Source organism: Schistocerca serialis, chromosome 6 (genome assembly GCF_023864345.2).
Source record: "Schistocerca serialis cubense isolate TAMUIC-IGC-003099 chromosome 6, iqSchSeri2.2, whole genome shotgun sequence".
NCBI lineage: Eukaryota > Metazoa > Arthropoda > Insecta > Orthoptera > Acrididae > Schistocerca > Schistocerca serialis.
Window position 1 is genome coordinate 428831238 of NC_064643.1, and position 23386 is coordinate 428854623.

The window sequence follows — 23386 nt, forward strand, 5'->3', positions numbered from 1 at the left end:
GTGTATAGTATGTGTAGTACTATCATTCAGAGCAAAGTAATTTACTATGAATAAAGGAAGAGTACAATTCAAACATATGCTTAAGGTTCATTAATACCCCGAAGGATCATAGCCTTAATTCCTGATTTTATTACTTAATTTATTCTTGTCTTACATGTCACTATTTCACTGAGTAATCTCTCATGCCACCTTAACAATCGTTTTTCACTTATGTAAGGGCATAATGCAAAGATGTGCAACGAAACCCCTGTACAGACAAGCCATTTAACATGTTGTGCACGTTCCCTCTGCTGAATTGCTAGCAGCAATAGTTACCTCAAACTGTAGGTAATGTTGCAATTGGGTGTGCTCATTCTGGGTTGTAGTGTTTCCTTTCAACCCAATAAGTATTCCAGTATCAAGTGTCCCAGGAAATAGATAAGCCTATGAACAATCAATGTGGGGGTTGAGAGCTATAGGCACTATATAGCATTAATAATCTGGAAGTACATTCGTTGTGCATATGTAAACATTGACATAATGGTAGGCTGTAGTGTAAGATACTCTGTGGTATATGCCTAGTTCGTGCCACCACGTTTCATGCCATAGTCAGTCTGTTGCATGAATTTGGAATGCCGCTAGTCCGCATGAGTTTCTCAAAGCTGCCATGTTCATGCTGCTGCCAGTCCACATGGCAGTTGTTGCAAGAAGCTGCTGACCACACCAGAGCTGGCCAGCATCACCATCTGTTCCAAACTGTTTTCATTTTGCCGTCATCACAGTGTCTGGATTGTCCCCTGCTCAATGTGTCACAGTAACATTGATGTTGCAGCATCACAGCAGCCCCAAGTTAAATACAAGCATCAGTTGCATTATAGATCTTGTGTTGCTTGTTATCAGCCATGGCTGATCAGTTTCATCTGTTCTTCAACTCATAGAGTGAGGAACTAATGGGCAGAATGGAACCAAAATTTTATTATATAAAGTCTAAAATTGTTGTTAGTATAAAGTCTGAAGCTGGGGATTTAAAAGATGAACTTGTTGATAAAATAAATGAAGTGTCTAGCAAATTTGATAATATGCTATCAACATCTGATGAAGTGATAAAGGTGAATAGTTCTTTCGAGAAAATTCAGGAAAGTGGTCATGGGGAGGATAAATCAAATTGTGAGGAGGGTGAAGTCAGTCATGGGGAGTCAGAATCAGAAATTAATGAAAAAACAGATTAAGTCTGTGAAGAATTAGATCACATTGAGTACAAAATAATTGAATTTAGTGATAATGTTGAGGATGATATTAAAGTTATGAAACATTCTTCAGTGACAGAAGATTTAGCAGAGGAAATAGGGACTCATATGAAAACTGTATTTAGTGATCTTGGGATTTTTGAGACAAAATTGCAGGGATGTGCACAGTATGAATTGCAAACAGATGCAGGATTAAGATGCTGTAGGGTAAATGAATGTAAGAGCCTTGAAAGTAACAATAAAAGGTTAAGAAGTGAGCTGAGCAATACTGAAAGAGAGACAGATTCAGTTTAAGGAATGTAATATTTGGTGAAGTCATTGGGGAAGTAATTCCATCAGTGCAGTTTGCCAAGGACCATGGGAAGTATAATTATACAGAATTTTTCAGTGAATTGATTTATTCAATTTAAGAAAAGACATGTTTAGTGTTGAGTTTGAGCAAGGAAATCTTAACAGAATTTGCCGTGAGGGAGAGAGGAACAATGGTAGGATGGTCCACGAGTAATGATGTGTGGGGAGGCTACATGAAATTCAGTAGGAGGCATAAAGGTTGTACAGATGGGAAATGTGTTAATCACAAAGGTGACACAATCATGTGTGTTACATAAGGGAGTTATCTGACAGAGATGAGATGGTGGAGCATTGATAGGAGAAGGATAGGATTGGTTTGGCTACATTGGAAGATACAGTGGGACTGGAAATTGGAGCTGAGCCTGTTAGAAGTATAATAAATGAAAGTATTGCTGACAGTGTAGGTGGAGTGGGTCTCAAGACTTCTTCGCATATTGTAAATGAGTTTGTCACAAATGGGGAAGACGGTCCAGTAAGTGTGAAAGATTTCAATGTGCCAGTACTGAAGGTAGTGCAAATCGATGTGAGCCGTATTAACAGTGAATGGATGGGGAAGATAAGCATGAGTATAATACAAATGATTGGGTGTCACATGAAAGGGTGCATCAGGTGCTGGGGCCAGACATATAGGAGCAGTGGCAAGAAAGATGGAGGAATTGAATCATGAGAATGTGAGTGAAATACTTAATTGGTTATTTAAAGAGGATACAGAGGTTGAAGATGAGAATAGGTATTGGGATGTATGTCTAATAGATCAGGAGATTTGGAAGAAAATTTGAATATGTTAAAGGTTGGTGAAGTGGAATTTCCACCATGCTATGTAATGATGAACCAAGAGCGAAATATCTTATTAGAAGGAATATATGCCATGTACATAGTAATAATTAAAAAAAGCAGTGTGTTATATGTGTATTATTTTAAAATTGTAAGCTGATGTAAAGAGGATGGAGTGAAAATTGACATCATCTGTGGGCTGGCATCTGTTGCTATCACTCTGATGTCTGTAATACAGACAGTAATGTTGCAAGAAGTCGGAACAAGTGTAGAAACAGAGCTGAGGGGCAATGTAGTTACTGGCATAGAAGTTATTGAGTTATTGTATGGGGGCCTACTCAAAGGGAGCATGTGCTGTTTGCTTTATGAAGGTATACTTCATTTATTATTATATGGGTGCATTCAAAGAGAGCATGTTCTGGTAGGTTTGTGATGATTGTATTCTTCATTTATTATTATGTGGCAGGTTCAAAGGGAGCATGTTTTCATAAGTTTGTGATGATGGGATTCTTCATTTATTATTATATGGGCCATTGGGTGCTAATGTTGAATGAATGCTAATGTTGATAATTTATTAATAATACAGGACCAGGCTCATGGTAAACAGCTGTGCTCTGTTTGTTCACCTTAAGTTTGAATAGATTAGCTATGTGATACAAACATTTTTGTACATTTTACTTACTTTTAAAATTAATAAATCATTATTAAAATTGGTCCGTTGGTGAGGAGGCTTGCGTGCCTCAGCGATACAGATAGCTGTACCGTAGGTGCAATCACAACGGAGGAGTATCTGTTGAGAGGCCAGACAAAAGTGTGGTTCCTGAAGAGGGGCAGCAGCCTTTTCAGTAGTTGCAAGGGCAACAGTCTGGATGATTGACTGATCTGGCCTTATAACACTAACCAAAACGGCCTTGCTGTGCTGGTACTGCGAACGGCTGAAAGCACGGGGAAACTATAGCCGTAATTTTTCCCGAGGGCATGCAGCTTTACTGTATGGATAAATGATGATGGCGTCCTCTTGGGTAAAATATTACAGAGGTAAAATAGTCCTCCATTCAGATCTCTGGTATGGGACTAATCAACAGGACATCATTATCAGGAGAAAGAAAACTGGTGTTCTATGGATCGGAGCATGGAATGTCAGATCCCTTAATTGGGCAGGTAGGTTAGAAAATTTAAAAAGGGAAATGGATAGGTTAAAGTTAGATATAGTGGAAATTAGTGAAGTTCGGTGGCAAGAGGAACAAGACTTTTGGTCAGGTGAATACAGGGTTATAAATACAAAATCAAATAGGGGTAATGCAGGAGTAGGTTTAATAATGAATAGGAAAAATAGGAGTGCAGGTAAGCTACTACAAACAGCATAGTGAACTTATTATTGTGCCCAAGATAGACACGAAGCCCATGCCTACTACAGTAGTACAAGTTTATATGCCAACTAGCTCTGCAGATGACGAAGAAATTGAAGAAATGTATGATGAGATAAAAGAAATTATTCAGATAGTGAAGGTAGATGAAAATTTAATTGTCGGGGATGACTAGAATTCAATAGTAGGGAAAGGAAGAAAAGGAAACATAGTAGGTGAATATGGATTGGGGGGAAGAAATGAAAGAGGAAGCCGCCTGGTAGAATTTTGCACTGAGCATAACTTAATCATAGCTAACACTTGGTTCAAGAATCATAAAAGAAGATTGTATACATGGAAGAAACCTGGAGATACTGACAGGTTTCAGATAGATTATATAATGGCAAGACAGAGATTTAGAAACCATGTTATAAATTGTAAGACATTTCCAGGGGCAGATGTGGACTCTGATTACAATCTATTGGTTATGAACTGTAGATTATAACTGAAGAAACTGCAAAAAGGTGGGAATGTAAGGAGATGGGACTTGGATAAACTGACTAAACCAGAGGTTGTACAGAGTTTCAGGGAGAGCACAAGGGAACAATTGACAAGAATGGGGGAAAGAAATACAGTAGAAGAAGAATGGGTAGCTGTGAGGGATGAAGTAGTGAAGGCAGCAGAGGATCAAGTAGGTAAAAATATGAGGGCTAGTAGAAATCCTTGGGTAACAGAAGAAATATTGAATTTAATTGATGAAAGGAGAAAATATAAAAATGCAGTAAATGAGGGAGGCAAAAAGGAATACAATCGTTTCAAAAATGAGATCCACAGGAAGTGCAAAATGGCTAAGCAGGCATGGCTAGTGGACAAATGTAAGGATGTAGAGGCTTATCTCACTAGGGATAAGATAGATACTGCCTACAGGAAAATTAAAGAGACCTTTGGAGAAAAGAGAACCACTTGCATGAATATCAAGAGCTCAGATGGAAACCCAGTTCTAAGCAAAGAAGGGAAAGCAGAAAGGTGGAAGGAGTATATAGAGTGTCTATACAAGGGCGATGTACTTCAGGGCAATATTATGGAAATGGAAGAGGATGTAGATGAAGATGAAATGGGAGATATGATACTGAATGAAGAGTTTGACAGAGCACTGAAAGACCTGAGTCAAAACAAGGCCCCGGGAGTAGACAACATCCCATTAGAACTACTGACAGCCTTGGGAGAGCCAGTCCTGACAAAACTCTACCATCTGGTGAGCAAAATGTATGAGACAGGTGAAATACCCTCAGACTTTAAGAAGAATATAATAATTCCAATCCCAAAGAAAGCAGGTGTTGACAGATGTGAAAATTACCAAACTATCAGTTTAATATGCCATGGCTGCAAAATACTAACACAAATTCTTTACAGACGAATGGAAAAACTGGTAGTAGAAGCTGACCTTGGGGAAGATCAGTTTGGATTCCGTAGAAATATTGGAACACGTGAGGCAATACTTACCCTATGACTTATCTTAGAAAATAGATTAAGGAAAGGCAAACCTACATTTCTAGCATTTGTAGACTTAGAGAAAGTTTTTGACAATGTTGACTGGAATATTCTTTTTCACATTCCGAAGGTGGCAGGAGTAAAATACTGAAACCAGATGGCAGTTATAAGAGTCGAGGGGCATGAAAGGGAAGCAGTAGTTGGGAAGGGAGTGAGACAGGGTTGTAGCTTCTCCCCAATGTTATTCAATCTGTATATTGAGCAAGCAGTAAAGGAAACAAAAGAAAAATTGGGAGTAGGTATTAAAATCCATGGAGAAGAAATAAAAACTTTGAGGTTCGCCAGTGACATTGTAATTCTGTCAGAGACAGCAAAGGACTTGGAAGAGCAGTTGAACGGAATGGACAGTGTCTTGAAAGGAGGGTATAAGATGAACATCAACAAAAGCAAAACAAACATAATGGAATGTAGTCAAATTTAGTCAGGTGATGCTAAGGGAATTAGATTAGGAAATGAGACACTTACAGTAGTAAAGGAGTTTTGCTATTTGTGGAGCAAAATAACTGATGATGGTCGAAGCAGAGAGAATATAAAATGTAGACTGGCAATGGCAAGGAAAGCGTTTCTGAAGAAGAGAAATTTGTTAACATCGAGTATAGATTTAAGTGTCAGGAAGTCGTTTCTGAAAGTATTTGTGTGGAGTGTAGCCATGTATGGAAGTGAAAAATGGACAATAAATAGTTTGGACAAGAAGAGAATATAAGCTTTCAAAATGTGGTGCTACAGAAGAATGCTGAAGATTAGATGGGTAGATCACATTACTAATGAGGAGGTATTGAATAGAATTGGTGAGAAGAGGAGTTTGTGGCAGAAATTGAGTAGAAGAAGGGATTGGTTGGTAGGACATGTTCTGAGGCATCAAGGGATCACCAATTTAGTATTAGAGGGCACCGTGGAGGGTAAAAATCGTAGAGGGAGACCTAGAGATGAAAACACTAAGCAGATTCAGAAGGATGTAGGCTGCAGTAGGTACTGTGAGATGAAGAAGCTTGCACAGGATAGAGTAGGATGGAGAGCTGCATCTTCCTGTCAGGACACCTTCATTCTGGAAATTTGTCTCGATACAAACGTACCGCGCCACGGCTATTGCTAATCCATACATCAAATGGGCATCTGTGAACTCCACATTTGTAAACATTGCACTGACTGCAAAACCACGTTCGTGATGAACACTAACCTGTTGATGCTACGTACTGATGTGCTTGATGCTAGTACTGTAGAGAAATGAGTCGCATGTCAACACAAGCACCGAAGTCGACATTACCTTCCTTCAATTGGGGCAACTGGTGGTGAATCGAGGAAGACAGTACATACTGACGAAACTAAAATGAGCTCTTACATGGATATTAAGCGTTTCCGGACACATGTCCACATAACATCTTTTCTTTATTTGTGTGTGAGGAATGTTTCCTGAAAGTTTGGCCGTACCTTTTTGTAACACCCTGTATAGTCAGCTTAATATGACTGCTTCTTTTGTGAGGTGTGGAGAGGAGGAGGAGATTAGTGTTTAACGTCCCATCGACAACAAGGTCATTAGAGACGGAGCACAAGCTCGGGTTAGGGAAGGATGGGGAAGGAAATCGGCTGTGCCCTTTCAAAGGAACCATCCTGGCATTTGCCTGAAGTGATATAGGGAAATCACGGAAAACCTAAATCAGGATGGCCGGACGCGGGATTGAACCGTAGTCCTTCCGAATGCGAGTCCAGTGTGCTAACCACTGCGCCACCTCGCTGGGTGAGGTGTGGAGAGAAGTACCTTGTGCCTTAGTCATCCCCTTGATCATCCTTAACACTTTGAACACTGGCCACTTAGAGGAATGTCGGGGCCAAGAAGAGTGGCAATTTATGTCTTTATTTATAGTGTTACAGGCACGTATGTGATTGATATATCTTCAGCATTAATACATACTAAAAAAGGACCAAGGTTCAAGAGTCATTTGTGATATTTACTTCAGTTTTTTTATGGGTTACAAATTTGAAAATAATTATGACAGAAAGTGTAATTATCCTTTCAAAATAGAAGTGCATGATGAGTTACTGAGCAATTTCTTCCTCTTGAGCTTCCAAAATTTCTTGCTCACTAAACAAACATGATGTATTTGTATCAGAATTCATAAGCTGCAAAATCTAATGAGTACAGGCATGAAATTATGTCGACGCAGTCAAATACTGGTTTAGCCATTCGTGATGTCAAACATTATGTTTGCTAATGTTTCTTTGAATAATACCATAAATTGATAACAGAAGGCAGCACCTTTCAAGGGACAAGTAGCTAGATGTCTGTGCATTGTTCTCATAGTAAATGAGTCGAGTGAAAGGTGGCTTGTGCATTGATAAAATTACAGCAAGTGGTATACTCAGGTGCAGTGTTTTGAACACAAGGTAAAAAGCAGACTTTTGCTTCTGCAGTGTATATAATTCTGTCATAGCATGTAGTACAACTTCTTTAATTCTCTTTTGTTGACTGGCTTAAAAAGTTTCCTTACACAGAAATTACTGTGGATGTTCTACTGGATAAAGGGGGAAATGCTGTGGGTGGCAAATTGTAATATCTGTTGCAGAGTATCATAAAGCATGTTGTAGCTCTGGTGCTGAGCAGACAAGAGTTTTAGTTCAGCTATTAATTGCTCTATTGACTGACCTCTACTGAATGCGATTTTCTGCCCCATAGGGTGTTTGATGGCATGCTTATAAATTGTAACTTTAACCCTCTTTGGTAAAACATATTCATCAGAAGCTAGAATAAATTAACTAGTGTCTACACAGTTATCATTAAGTCTTCTCTAAATGTGACAAAAAATGCATTCTGTGCTGTTGCATGTTGTTCTTCAGTTATTAGCAGCATTAAGATCCAGTGGAAGATGAGACCTTGAGTTTACTATGAGGATTGATGGTGACTATTATATCTCCACTGACCTGCAGAGCCTATAACTAGTTAGCACTCAAAGTTTTGATCAACAGAGATCAGTTTTTGATTTTCTTTATTGCAGTGACTTCTCTGAATTTGTCTTCAATATTTTCAACAGAAAACAGTGGCTTCATCATAGCAAAAGATTCTCCATCAGTTCTGGAGCATATCAAGACTGAAGTGAATTGTCTGTCTTCATTTCTTCTTCATTGGCTCATAACAGAGGGTGAGACCAAAGATAGGAACTCTTCTTAGTTATTAATGTCTGTATTGAACCCCTTTTTCCTTTCTGATGAGACAAGAGTTTTGGCACAGTCACTGGTACGGGTGAGTTAGATCTGATTCATTGAAGATTATCCATTCTGTTACTTTCATTAAGATAGGAGGCTCCTATTTGCTGTTACCTGCCACACCAAGGCTTTCTGGCATAATAGCCCATTGCCCTGAGTCTGTGCCACGTAATAGAATGGCACATACTTCTTGGTGTACAAGTGGAGTTTGCAGCTCAGGCATTAGCATTGTGATCTCTTTGTGGTTATATGGTTATGACTGTGAAGGTCCATAATGATCTCCCTCTCCTCCACCATTCTCCCCATGACTGATAAGCTACTGTGCTGGCTTTCATGTGCTAACATAAATCCACTCGAATGAGAAGTGCACAGGACCTCCACATACAGTGGATAGAGTAAACACGAGGTGTCTTACCCTAATTGGCCCACATTTCTGGAGAAAATATGAAAGTGAAGGGCAAAATTAAAAATGGAAACACAAGTACCAGAAGTAGTTCAGGGTGTTTGTGAGGGGAGCTAATACTAAGCATTGTCTTGATAATAGCAGAGTTGTCGACAAAAACGCTTGCCTCTTACAACAGGTAAGAGTTATGGATCTGTTCTAGTGCCTGATCCCATAGGGGAGGGAGTACAATGAATTGCCAGAGGTTACAGTTGTGGCACCAAACAGGGAGTAGTACCAAAAGGCCTCGGCCTCATGTTTGCCAAGATGTACTCAAAAATGAACTGTGAGCCCTATAAAGCAAGGTCTTCCATTATCCTCACACAATTAGTTTCGTGTGTTTGTCCTGTTCTATTCAATCTATAAGAATAGACCCAAATATTTAATCAAAAATGTTTGGGACCATGAGCGTAGTACTGATACTCTACTCTGAAGTTACTGGAATTGATGTGCATTATCTTGTTTCTATCTTTATTTACGACAAGCAATCACCCCTACAGCAAGCAGTAATTTTGTCTGCCATTCTAAATTCTGGATTTCCCCAGTGATAACACTTTCTGATATAACACTGTGAAGCAAACATTCTAGAGTGCTGATCATGCTGTCTGATAGAGTATTTTTATAAAATGAGGAAGTGAGTAACTTTATGTACAAATTATATACATATGTAAAATTTCATATGAAATTGAAAACTTTGAAATAATCAATTAAATTCATTCTTTCCTTCTCTTTGTTTATTAAATAATTCCAATAGGAGGCTTCTAACCATGATGTGGTACTTTAGATGTTCTGCTGTTGGAAGCTGGTATGCGATATTGAACAGGTTTGGACTCATTCCGTCTTGGGCTGCCAGGACCTCCACTGCTGTCTGAGTCCTGATCAGCACCCATAGAACAGCTGCGTGACCTGCTGAATCCTACTGCACTGGAACTGTTGTGGACATGACTTGGAGGTGACTTGGTGCGTCGATGCCCACTGGATGCGACTGCCACAGAGACAGGCAGTGTCTGCTGACTCGAGATGCAAGAGATTTCTGTGCAAAACACAACTTGCTCACTTCATATTATGAACAATTATACTAAACTAATACAATTATTACCTGTATTTCAACTAAAATAGGTGATAAAGTTATGTTGGGCAAATATGATTATATGGCAAACTATATCACTTTTACCATCATGATAAGCTGAATTATTTGTCTTTATTTCTGATCCTACTACTCTGTCAGCTCAGCAAGAAATGATTATCTAATGAAATCATGAATTTTGTAAGTTTTCTGGTAAATTTTTAATTTCTCACCAGATGCACTTGGGCCAAAAACTGCAGAAATAACCAGTAAGTCAAGGTAAACTCAAATTCTAAACAGGTATGTAAAAGGCGAATATGTTTTAATAAAATGAAATATCTATTAAACACCCAAGGCAAAACTTAATGGTATTACACACAATTAACTGCTTTTTTCAAGCAATTGCCTTAACCCGTAGGCTAACTGAACACACTTCCAAACCGACACAAACTTTTATTGCCACTGACATTTCCACCTATATTTTCAGACCAGTTTTCAGAAAGCAATTTGATATTGTTTCATCTTCACTGGATTTATCCTCACTAGTCCATTTAACTACAGTGAATTTATTGCAATATGTAGTCAAGTTCACTACAAAAGAACACTACCATGAGTACGAAATGATACCTACTAGATCTAAATTGAAGATAGGCACAACAAAAGTCTGAAGTGGGCCTTCAGCCAACAAGACCTTTTTCGAAATTAGACAACACACACACACACACACACACACACACACACACACACACACACACACACGCAAACACAACTTCTAAACACATGACAACAGTCTCTGACAGCTGAAGCCATACTGCAAGCAGCAGCACATGACGGGAGAGAGGCAATTGGGTGGTGCAGGTATGGAGGAGGCTGGGCTGGGGAGGTGAAGGGATAGCAGGATTGAGGTAGGGAATGGAAAGTGATAAAGTGGTGCTTGTGGGAGCATACTGGGATGAGATGCAGAGGGGATAGGACAGCTGTGTGCAGTTGGGCGGTTAGATGGAGGGAGGGGTGGAGGGGGGGGGGGGGGGAGGTTTCAGAAAAGTGAGAAGTAAAAACACTGTGGATGTGTTGGTGGAATGAAGGGTTTTGTAGTGCTGGAAAGGGAACAGGCAAAGGGCTAGATGGGTAAGGACAGTAACTAATGAAGTAGCACGATACAGGGAAGAGGTGGGGGGGGGGGGGGGGGGGGATGTAGGGCAGCTAGGTGCAGTTAGGAGGTTAGACTGAGAGAGAGGGAGAGGTGGGGTTGCTGAAAAGGAGAGAAGTAAGAAGACTGAGGGTGCATTGGTGGTATGGAGGGCTGTGTAGTGCTAGAATGGGAACACAGAAGGGATGAGATGGGTGCAGACAGTGACTAACGCAAGTTCAGCCCAGGAGGATTACAGGAACATAGAATATATTACAAAGGGATTTTCCAACTGTGCAATTCAGAAAAGCTAGTGTTGGTGGGAAGGATCCAAAAAGCACAGTATGTGAAACAGTCATTGAAATGAAGAATGTTGTGTTTGGCAGTGTGCTCAGCAATGGGATTGTCCAGCTGTTTCATGGTCACAGTTTACTGGTGGCCATTCATGTGGACAGACAGCTTATTGGTTGTCATGCCCACATAGAATGCAGCACAGTGGTTGCAGCCTAGCTTGTAAATCGCATGACTGGTTTCACAGATAGCTCTGCCTTTGATGGGATAGGTAATGTTTGTGATTGGACTTGAGTGATGGGAGGATGTATGGGACAGGTCTTGCATTTAGGTATACTACAGGGATATGAGTCATGAGGAAAGTGGTTGGGAGCAGGGGTTGTGCAGGGATGGATGAGGATATTGTGTAGGTTTGGTAGGTGGTGGAGTACCACTGTGGAAGGGTTGGGGTAGATCATTTCTTATTTCATGGCACAACAAGAGATAGTTGAAACCCTGGTGGAGAATGTAATTCAGTTGCTCCAGTCCTGGGTGGTACTGAGTCATGAGGGGAATGCTCCTCTGTGGCCAGATGGTGGGGACTTTGGGAGTTGGTGAGTGACTGGAAAGATAAGGCATGGCAGATCTGTTTTTATACAAGGGTGGGAGGGTAATTATGATCTGTGTAGGCCTCAGTGAGGACCCTTGGTATATTTAGAGAGGGACTGCTTGTCACTACAGATGTGATGGTTATGAGTGCCTAGGCTGTATGAATGGATGTTCGTTGTATGGCATGGGTGGCAGCTGTCAAAATTGAGGTTTTACTGTTGGTTGGTGGGTTTGATATGGACAGAAGTACTGATGTAGCCATCTTTGTGGTGGAGGTCAACATCAAGGAAGGTGTCTTGTTGGGTTACTTAAAACAAGGTAAAGTGAATGGAGGGTGTTGAGGTTCTGGAGGAATGTGGATAGGGTGTCCTCACCCTCAATCCAGATAATGAAGATGTCATCAGTGAACATGAACCAGATAAGGGGTTTGGGATTCTGGGCGTTTAGGAAGGAGTCCTCTAGATGGTCCATAGGTTGGAATAGCGTAAGTATCATGCAGGTGCTCATAGCTGTACCCATAATTTGATAGTAGGTAATGCCTTCAAAGGAGAATTAATTGTGGGTGAGGATATAGTCGGTCATTGTGACTAGGAAGGAGCTTGTTGATCTGGAATCTATCAGGCATTGGGAAAATATTAAGGCCATGGGCATTTTGGACGATAGTGTAAAGGGAGGTGGCATCAATAGTGATGAGCAGGGGACAATGTGGTAAAGGAAGTGGAACTGTGGAGAGTTGATGGGTATTAGTCGCAACCTACCCTCCTATATTCAAGATACCAACCATTTCCTCCATCGAACTGGTTGGTATCTTTAATATAGGAGGGTAGGTTGCAGCTAATACACTGAAGGAGTTGGTCAATGAGATCAGAGACCCCCCCCCCCCCCCCCCCCCCCATGAGAGAATCTCTGTTCTCGTGGACCAAAAACTTCAGCCTTTTACCCGCAACCTACTCTCCTATAAAAAAGATACCAACTATTTCCTCCATGAACTCTCCACAGTTCCTGTCCCTTTACCATATGGTGCCCTGCACACACTATTAATGCCCCCTCCCTTTACACTAGCATCCAACATGCCCATGTCCTTAACACTGTTGAACACTACCTTTGCCAATGCCTGTCAGTGTCCAAAGAAACAACTTTCTTCCTAGTCACCATGACCAGCTATATTCTCACCCACAACTACTTCTCCTTTGAAGGCATTACCTACAAACAAATGTGGGGTACACCTGTGGGCACCTGCAGTACCCCCATCCTGTGCCAACCTATGCATGGGCTATCTAAGGGAATCCTTTCTGAATACCCAGAATCTCAAACCCCTCATCTGGTTCATGCTCATTGAAGACATCCCCATGATCTGGATTGAGGGTGAGGACACCCCACCCACATTTCTCCTGTCCTCAACACCTTCTCCACCATTCACTTCACTTTGTCCTAAGTAACCCAACAAGCCACCTTCATAGATGTTGACCTCCACCTCAAAGATGGATACCGCTGTCCATATCAAACCTACTGTCCAACAGCAATACCTCCTCTTTGGTAGCTGCCACCCATTCAATACAAAGAAGCCGCTTCCATACAGCATAACCACCATGGCCATTGCATCGTTGGTGATGAGCAGTCCCTCTCGAAATATACTGAAGGTCTCATCAAGGCCTTCACATGCTGCAATTACCCTCCCAACCCTGTACAAAAGCAGATCTCCCATGCTTTATCTTTCCAGTCACCCACAAACTCCTAAAGTCCCACCATCCAGCCACAGAGGAGCATTCCCCTCATGACTCAGTACCACCCAGGACTGGAGCAACTGAATTACATTCTCCACCAGGGATTTGACTACCTCTCATTGTGCCCTGAAATAAGAAATGTCCTACCCACTACCCTTTCCACATCTTGCCCACAATGGTTTACCACCGCTCACTGAACGTACATGATATCCTCATCCGTTCCTACATAGCCTTTGCTCCCAACCCCTTGCCTCCTGGCTCATATCCCTGTAGTAGAATTAGATGAAAGACCTGCCCCATATAACCTCCTACCACTCAAGTCCAGCCACAAACATCACCTACCCGTGAAACCATTCATGTGATATACAAGCTAAACTGCAACCACTGTGCTGTATTTTATGTGGGCATGATAACCAACAAGCCGTCTGTCCACATGTATGGCCATCGACAAACTGTGGCCATGAAACAGCTTGACCATTCCAGTGCTGAGCATACCACCCAACACGACATTGTTCATATCAATGACTACTTCACAACCTGTGCCATCTGGTTCCTTCCCAACCTGAATTGTGCAGGTGGAAACTCTCCATGCATTATATCCTACATTACTGTAACCCTCCTGCCTTAAAACTTCATTAGTCATTGTTCTTACCCACCTAGCCCCTTCCCTGTTCCAATTCCACCACTACATAGCTCTCCATTCCACCAATGGATCTCTGTCTTTTGACTTCTTTTCTGCAAGCCTCCCTTCCTCCATCTAATCTCCCAGCTGCACTAGCCCCTCTACACCTTGTCCCTGTATGCTCCCACAAGCAGCATTTTCCATCACCTGCCCCTACCCTGCTATCCCTCCCCATCTCTCACCCCGGCCCAGCCTCCTCCTTACCCCCACCACCCTGTTGCCTCTCCTATCGTGCATTACTGCTCACAGTCTGGCTTCAGCTGCCAGAGACTGTGGTCATGTGTGCGAGTTGTGTTTGCATGAGTATGAGTATGTGTGTGTATGTTGTCTAGTTTCGAGGAAGGCCTTGTTGGCCGAAAGCTCACTTCCCAACGGTCTTTTTGTTGTGCCTATCTGTGACTCAGCATTTCTGATATACACTGTGTAGCAACTATCTTTTTCATGATATTGTTACATTCCATCTTGGATTTTCCATAGTTTGATACTTGATCTAAACATAGAAGTAAAAAAATTGGGTCTGCACGTCTATCATTTACTTTAAGAGGCATAAAATTGAAACATTCGTTTAAATCATAGGCTATAATTAGGAACAATACCAATAAACAAAACATTGTATTATTTCTTAACCCTGAAGGACTCATCTTTGTGATTAAGTTGTCACTTTTTGTGACACATAGTCCAATGTTAGGTTACATTCCAGTACTTTAGCTTGCCATTGGTCTTCAGTCAGCAGGGTAGGGTAAAATTTTACCATACAGTTGATCAACCATAACTGTGTATGCTGAAATCCTCCATGAGATTTAAAAACTATTCATAATATTCCTGTCTGTCGGCCTCTCACATCATCTCTCTGGGGTGTTCAAACAGTGTTTTCAGGGGCTGTAGTGGGGAAACAACATATCCTGAGCTGGGAAACAATGTATTTTCTTCAATGGGCCTTGTTTGGTGCAGTGACCTTGTGTGTGTGTGTGCTTTGATTGGGTTCATAGCACTTTGAAACAAAGGTATATGCTCCTGAAGAAAAAAATCCACAGCTTAAAATGAGAAATTTAGTAACATGGATGGAGTCAAGATATTGTGATACGATTAACTCCAGCTTTGACATAAGAAAATTTGAACTATTTTCAGTTGCTTCATAAAACTTGAAAATGTTTGGCTTGGTGGCTCCTGTGCTTCGAAGAAAGGATGGAATGTTATTTTCTACAACCAGACTGATATTTGTTAATAAGCCCTTTGTTTATGGTTTACATGTTTGGTAATGCTTGATTACTTTTTCAAGTCTTCCCTCTGCAGCTACTGAGAACAACATTATATGACTACCTAGAGATAATGGGCTCCTTTATTTGTTCCAGAAGGGTTATCATAATAGCTTCCCACTACAAAACTAAATTTTTCTGAATATGTGTAGGAAGATTTATTTCGATTTTGTGATTAACATCTCATATCATACAGTTTAAGGCACTGATATAGAAGATCTAGTTTAGAAGAAATGTTTTTTTCCTAACTTGGAACAGAACAAATATCCCACTTGAATACTTGTCAAGGCAAGGCTCAGTTCAGTCTCGGTTGGAGACTACAGCAATGTAAATAATCCACCAAGCATTTTCAAACTAGCTTTAATATATTTCAATGAATACTGTGAATGTTTATTTATCTTCATTAATGTCTGTGAGCAAAGCAGTAATTTCAGCTTCCCTTATTATGTCCTCGGAATGCACCTACCAGGTTACTTTCCAATATACTGTGCTGTACTCTGGGTAACAAAGAAGGCATCAAAGCAGATGACATATACTGGTGTCTGATTTCTATGGCCAAGCACGAGATTCACCTCATACTCCATGCTAAACCGTGATCATGGGTCAGGGGAGACTTATCACACAGGATGAGAAGCTCTGGGTGACTTTCCTGAAATCTACCCATTTTTCTAGACCTCTTCAGTCCTTTTCCTTCACCCCTATACCTTTCCCATAAACTCTTCTGCTTGAAGAAGGAGGCACTAGTTCCAAAAGCTTGCCAATTGCAACTGTCTTTTATGTGTGTGTTCTGCAGTCACTTGCTGAGTAGATTTTTTATATATCCAATTAAATTATTTTGTCAATAACTGATTGTTTTTGTTGTTATGTGATTATTCAGTGATGCACTGATATTTGCAATCACATTTTTGGTAGTTTCCTTGAAACTGACATTCTATCAACATGTGTCTGGGAAAATGTAGTATCCCTGATATTTCAATGCTGTCTGGCATCATTAGGAATAATATAGTGAATTTAATTGCTAAAGATTTCATTCTGTTATAACTTCTTTCATTGTTAGGGAATAAAATCTGTCACTAATAAAGTATGGTACTTTTTAATAATTTACTAGTTTGTGTTTGTGTAATTATGTGAGTTTAGTATTTATGTACATAGTTGCGTTTTTTTTATGATACAGTGGAGGACTTTGCAATTTCATTTGTTGTAGTGCAGCTTCAATTCTTCACCACATCTAGTTGTGTGAATTATAAAATGATGCCTTGCTGTGAGATTTATTAAATGTGTAATTATTTATTACTGATCTCTTTTCTTATTTTGTGTTTCTGTACAAATGGTTTGAACAACAACAAAAATCAAACAGTTAATTCCAAGTTATTTTGTTTAATAGCCCAGTATTCACAGCTCATGTACACCATTTCCCCTCCTCTTCTGAATTTATTTTCTAAGAAAACAGTTAACTTGAATTGTTATGTTACGTGGACAAAAAAGTGCTGATATTAAAAAAGGGTGTTCAGTTAATAAAATTTTGGAATTCACAACCTAGGTTACCTATATTCTTTAGGAATTTTTAACATAAGACTCAGAATATGTTTAATGCATGGATGTTTCTTCTGAAAACCTTCCTAGTACATCCCAGTTTGTCCATTTATGTGTTTCACATACCAATCGTCATTTCTGAAAAGATGTTGTATATGGGTGGTAGCAACAATGTACATGGGATTGCGGATCTTAATAATTGCCATATTCTTAATAAAAGGCAGTTCCTATCTTAGAGAAGATGTCAACTAAGCAAGAAATAAGCCATGTTCTTACGTTAAACAAATCCTAGAATCCATAAACAATAGACTATTATTAGTTGGAATATTTTATGGTACATTCGAAGTTCTCAACTGTATGAACTGTAATATTTTATTAAGGGATATAATGCATTGTGGCTTACATGGAAAAACAGGAATCTGTCTCAAATCATGTCCCACACATGGAAAACAGAAGACAGTAGGGAAAATTTCAGATTTGGTCACCTCAGATTGATGTGCTAGATTTTCGGAGTATCACATGGTTCCAAGCTTAGTTCTTTACTGTTCTTTGGCTTTGTAGATGACTTTTCATGGTACTGCACTTTTATCATCACATAGCACAGTCATTATGATTGGTGAACTACAGTTCACTAGTATAAAGACCCTTTCTTCAGAGAGGTAGTAGCTACTTCACATCAAATGGAATCCCACTTGATGCATAAGGAAATAGCTTTTTCTGTTTCATACGACACAATTAAAACAGAAAGGTATGCATATAAAGTTCAATGAAAAAGAAATATTGAAAGTCAAGTCTGTCAAATTCTTGTGTCTACATATGAAAAAACAACCAGAACTTGTTGGTTCAACCAGAACTAGTTGGTTACATTCTTGCTTCATCTAAAGGAATGAGTTCAGAAGGATTTGATATTTAAGCTAGTGCATACATTTGTGACATGTATATAATGTTAAGTTGCATACTTTTGACTATTTCCATTTGCATATGGCATATGGTATTACATTTTTGAGAAAAGAAATTGCAAGTGAAAATTTAACATGATAGAGTCATTGGAATTTTGATTAATGACCATGCTAGATGCTCTTCCAGGAATTGGCTCAAACTACCGATGAAACTTATCACCTTCTTGGTTTGTTGGCAAGGATCACACTTCCTTGCTTTATTGGCAAGAGTCACACAATTTCGTAAACAAACCATAATCACAATAAAAGAATTAAACTTGATTTATGAACAGAACTAAAAAATCTCAGCAGGAGTGCATTTTGTTAAAATGAAACACTAAAAGTACAGGTCAAATTTAGGAGTGATTTAACAAACAGGTAAAAATTTTCTTTCTGGTTAAATCTTCCTTCTCTTTATACAACCTTTTTTGAAATAGTGCAATGGGTCTTATTCTGTGATTCTGACGGATTTTAGGTGTCATTGTACACTACTGGCCATTAAAATTGCTACACCATGAAGATGACATGCTACAGACGCAAAATTTAACCGACTGGAAGAGGATGCTGGGATATGCAAATGATTAGCTTTTCAGAGCATTCACACAAGGTTGGCACCAGTGGTGACACCTACAACGTGCTGACATGAGGAAAGTTTCCAACCGATTTCTCATACACAAACAGCAGTTGACCGGCGTTGCCTGGTGAAACGTTGTTGTGATGCCTCTTGTAAGGAGGAGAAATGCATACCATCACGTTTCCGACTTTGATAAAGGTCAGATTGTAGCCTATTGCGATTGCGGTTTATCGTATTGCGACATTGCTGCTCGCGTTGGTCGAGATCCAATGACTGTTAGCAGAATATGGAATCAGTGGCTCCAGGAGGGTAATACGGAACACCGTGCTGGATCCCAATGGCCTCGTATCACTAGCAGACGAGATGACAGGCATCTTATCCGCATCGCTGTAATGGATTGTGCAGCCACATCTCAATGCCTGAGTCAACAGATGGGGATGTCTGCAAGACAACAGCCATCTGTACGGACAGTTTGATGAAGTTTGCAGCAGCATGGACTATCAGCTCGGAGACCATGGCTGCGGTTACCCTTGACGCTACATCACAGACGGGATTGCCTGCGATGGTGTACTCAATGACGAACCTGGAACCTGCCTGCATATATGGCAAAACGTCATTTTTTCAGATGAATCCAGGTTCTGATTACAGCATCATGATGGTCGCATCCGTGTTTGGCAAAATCGCGGTGAATGCACGTTGGAAACGTGTATTCATCACCGCCATACTGGCGTATCACCCGGCATGATGGTATGGGGTGCCATTGGTTACACGTCTCAGTCACCTCTTGTTCACATTGACGGCACTTTGAACAGTGGACGTTACATTTCAGATGTGTTACGACCCATGGCTCTACCCTTCATTCGATCCCTGCGAAATCCTACATTTCAGCAGGATAATGCATGACCGCATGTTGCAGGTCCTGTACGGGCCTTTCTGGATACAGAAGATGATCGATTGCTGCCCTGGCCAGCACATTCTCCAGATCTCTCAGCAACTGAAAATGTCTGGTCAATGGTGGCCAAGCAACTGGCTTGTCACAATATGCCAGTCACTACTTATGGTGAACTATGGTATCGTGTTGAAGCTGCATGGGCAGCTGTACCTGTATACACCATCCAAGCTCTGTTTGACTCAATGCCCCATTATTACGGCCAGAGGTGGTTGTTCTGGGTACTGATTTCTCAGGATCTATGCACCTAAATTGCATGAAAATGTAATCACATGTCAGTTCTAGAACAATATATTTGTCCAATGAATACCCGTTTATCATCTGCATTTCTTCTTGGTGTAGCAATTTTAATGGCCAGTAGTGTATAACAGTTTTAAATCGGTTTCCAGCCAATAAACTTGTTTGAAATCCGGGAAAAAGCTCAATGGCTTCTGGTAGGTTTGTCTATGAATGTAGTGAAAAAAATTCAAACTCTTAGGAATTCATATTGCCACCAAACTGAACTGAGAACAACCAAGTCTACAAAAATGCCTCATGAATATCCCACCTCGTACAGAAACTGAAAACTAAGAGATGCGGTTATTAGTAATTATCTTTGTATGATGTATTTTTGGGTCTTTCAGTCATATGTCTCATACAGCTTACTTATGTGGAGACATTGTCACCATACCAGTAAAATTTTCTTCTTCTTCTTCTGATTTTGTTAGGACCCTTCAGGATCATGTGTGGCTTGTTTTGCACATCTTCTTTCTTCCCAATACCTCTTCATTCTCTCACTTCTTCTGTTAAGACAACTTTGATTTTGGTGACCAGCCACCTGTCACCATCCACCAACACTTTTTACTTCTCCCTGTCCTGTACTACTGCCTGCACATTCTTTTCCTTTATTCCTACAGCCTTCCAGTCATCTCTGACTTCCTTCACCCAGCTAGAATCTATTACTACTAGTGGTGTAACAGAAGTAACAAAATACTTAAATGATCAGGGACTCAAGGTGAATGTCACCAAATCTCAACTACTGACATTTAAAATGGGCAGTTCTCATCACAACAATATGAATAGTGTGTGTAATATCTCTGCAACAGAAAATGGTAACTGTAAATTCCTGGGTGTATATGCTGATGAAAATTTGCAGTGGACATGCCACATTAATTTTGTATGCAGAAAAGTCAGTAGTGCCATATATCTCCTCAGCCAGCTCGCAAAGATAGTTCCTAGCCAAGCACTGAAATGAGTATATTATGGAACATTTTACCCCTTTCTCAATTACAGAATTGAACTATGGGGCTGTGCAGCTGATGTACATTTAAAAAGAATACTTCTACTACAGAACAGAGCAATAAGACTTATACGTGGGATGGGACATAGAGATTCATGTTGTGAAGTGTTTGTGCAACCCGAATATCTGACAATATGTTCTCTGTACATCTTCAAAATAGTTGTATTTTTTATAAGTCAACCAACAGAAGCTATCAAGGGCAGTGATGTACACGATCACAACACTAGAACAAAGTGTAACTATTTCCGTAACAGAACAATGTTAAAAATGACTGATAGAAGTCCATATATCAGTGGTTTGATTTGGTATAACAAGCTACCAAACTCTCCAAGAACGTACACGGGAAATGTTTTTAAAACAAAATTAAAATCTTTTCTAATAGAAAAATGTTTATATTCTTTCAATGAATTTTAAGATCGTGATTGTAACATGAGGCATTAGCATGTCAGTTGTAATGTGATAAATGTAAAAACTAGACATAAGAAGCAACTGCTACAGAATATAGTGTATTTTATAAGTGTAAATATAACCATAGTATTAAGTCTGACCTTTGCAAAAGCCATCATTATGATGGCTCCATGCAAAGAAAATGTAAATAAATAAATAAATAAATAAATGACATGTTGCATTTCATATCTTCTTAGTCAACCTGTACTCATCCATCCTCATGATGTGCCCAAGAAATCGTAACCTCTTTTTCCGTACCTCACTTGATATGGGTTCAATATTTTCATACAGTTCCTGTCATGTTCTGTGTATCTAGATATCCCCACGTGTTTTGGTTCCCCAAATGTCTCTCAAAAGTTTCCACTCCTCTCTCTCTTTTGCTGAGTGTGATCATTTCTGATGCACACAGAGAAGCATTTCTCACAGTTGCTATGTAATCTCACAATTTGGCATTCCATGACAGATTTTTCTTGCCATATGTCATTTTCACCGCATATTGAAGCTTTTGCAAAAGCAGTGCCCTGTCTACTATGCTACTGTAGTTCTGTATGCCACCAGTTATCTTCTCCCCCAAATAACCAAAACTATTGATTTTCTCAACCACTTGGCCATCTATCTTTCAGTCAGACTCAGTGTTGAAAGTCTTGGTCTTCAATCTGACCTTTTCTGCTGTTTTGGTTAGATTTTTTAGTGCTGTCTTTGCCTCTTCTTCTGTCTCATTTAAGAGTGCTATGTCTGCGAATGCCAGGCAGTCCACTGTTGCATTACATTTGACCTTGTATCCTATTTGCACACCTTTGATCTTCATGTTGCTATTTAGTTGTCTCCACTGTTTTACTGCTTTGTGCAAAACCGGGTTAAATAAAATTGGTGACAGTCCATCCCCTTGCCAGACTCCTGTTTTTATTTCAAAGCTGTCTGACAGTGTACTGCGATGCCTGATTGGTGACAGTCCATCCCCTTGCCAGACTCCTGTTTTTATTTCAAAGCTGTCTGACAGTGTACAGCGATGCCTGATTGGTGACAGTCCATCCCCTTGCCAGACTCCTGTTTTTATTTCAAAGCTGTTTGACAGTGTACTGCGATGCCTGATCCTGGCAGTAGAGTAACATTTCCTTTATTATTACATGTGTTGTAGCAACCCAGCCCTCTATCTTCTAATACATCAAGCAGAGTACTTCTGTCAACTGAATTGTAGGCCTTTTGGAAGCCCACAAATGTCGCTATTGTCTTTTTTCCTTTCCTGTGTTGTCTGTGTTCTGTTATCCTTTTGATTCCAAATATCTGTTCTGTACAGTTACTCTCTTTACTAAAGCTACACTGCTACTCTCCTATTGTCAGCCTCTGTTGTTCTTCAACTCTGTTCAGCTAGATTCTCGACAAAACCTTGTACCCTATGTTTAAGAGAGAGATACCCCTGTAGTAATCCAGTACTTCCTTGTCCCATTTCTTGTGTAGTGGTATTATAATGGCTTCTTTCCAGTCTATGGGTTTTCTCTTATTTTTCCAGATATCCATTATTATATTGTACATACTTCTTTCTATTTCAGGCCCACCCCATTTGATCTCTTCAGCACAGATACCATTATTGCATGATGCCCTGTTGTTTTTGAGATTTTTAATTGCCTCTGCTACTTCTGCCTTGGTGGGTGCATTGTCTAGACTATCCTGACTTTCGTCCCTAGAGCTTAAGTGTGTCCACACACCTAGCCATTTCCTCACACATCTCTTTCTCACCAGTTTTTATTGTGTCATCTTTCCTATTATGAAGAATTCTTTTGCCTCAAAACCTTCAGTTCTGCTCTTCATTTCCCTGAAAAAGACTCATGATTTGCTTCTTTAAGTTTATCATTTCTCTTGGCATTTCTGATTGTTTTGCTAGCATTTTTTCTCGCACTCTGGAAGTTTAACCAGTCTTCTTGCTTTTTACGGGATTGCCATTTCATCCATGCTTTCCTCCTGGTCTCGACTGCATTCTCACATTCATCCATCCACCACTCAAGCTTCCTTTTCTTGTTGTTAGTAGCCAATCACACTGCCTC

At 40.0% G+C, this 23386-nt stretch overlaps 1 protein-coding gene across 1 annotated transcript in view; it reads right to left on the reverse strand.

Annotated features, from left to right (window-relative positions):
• The window catches only part of LOC126484903 (Down syndrome cell adhesion molecule-like protein Dscam2), a 505795-nt gene that overhangs the window by 43566 nt on the left and 438843 nt on the right, over window positions 1-23386 (reverse strand). Inside the window, exon 29 of the mRNA XM_050108503.1 lies at window positions 9655-9921. Coding sequence (XP_049964460.1) covers window positions 9655-9921 — 267 coding nt within the window. The remainder of the gene's footprint in view (window positions 1-9654; window positions 9922-23386) is intronic.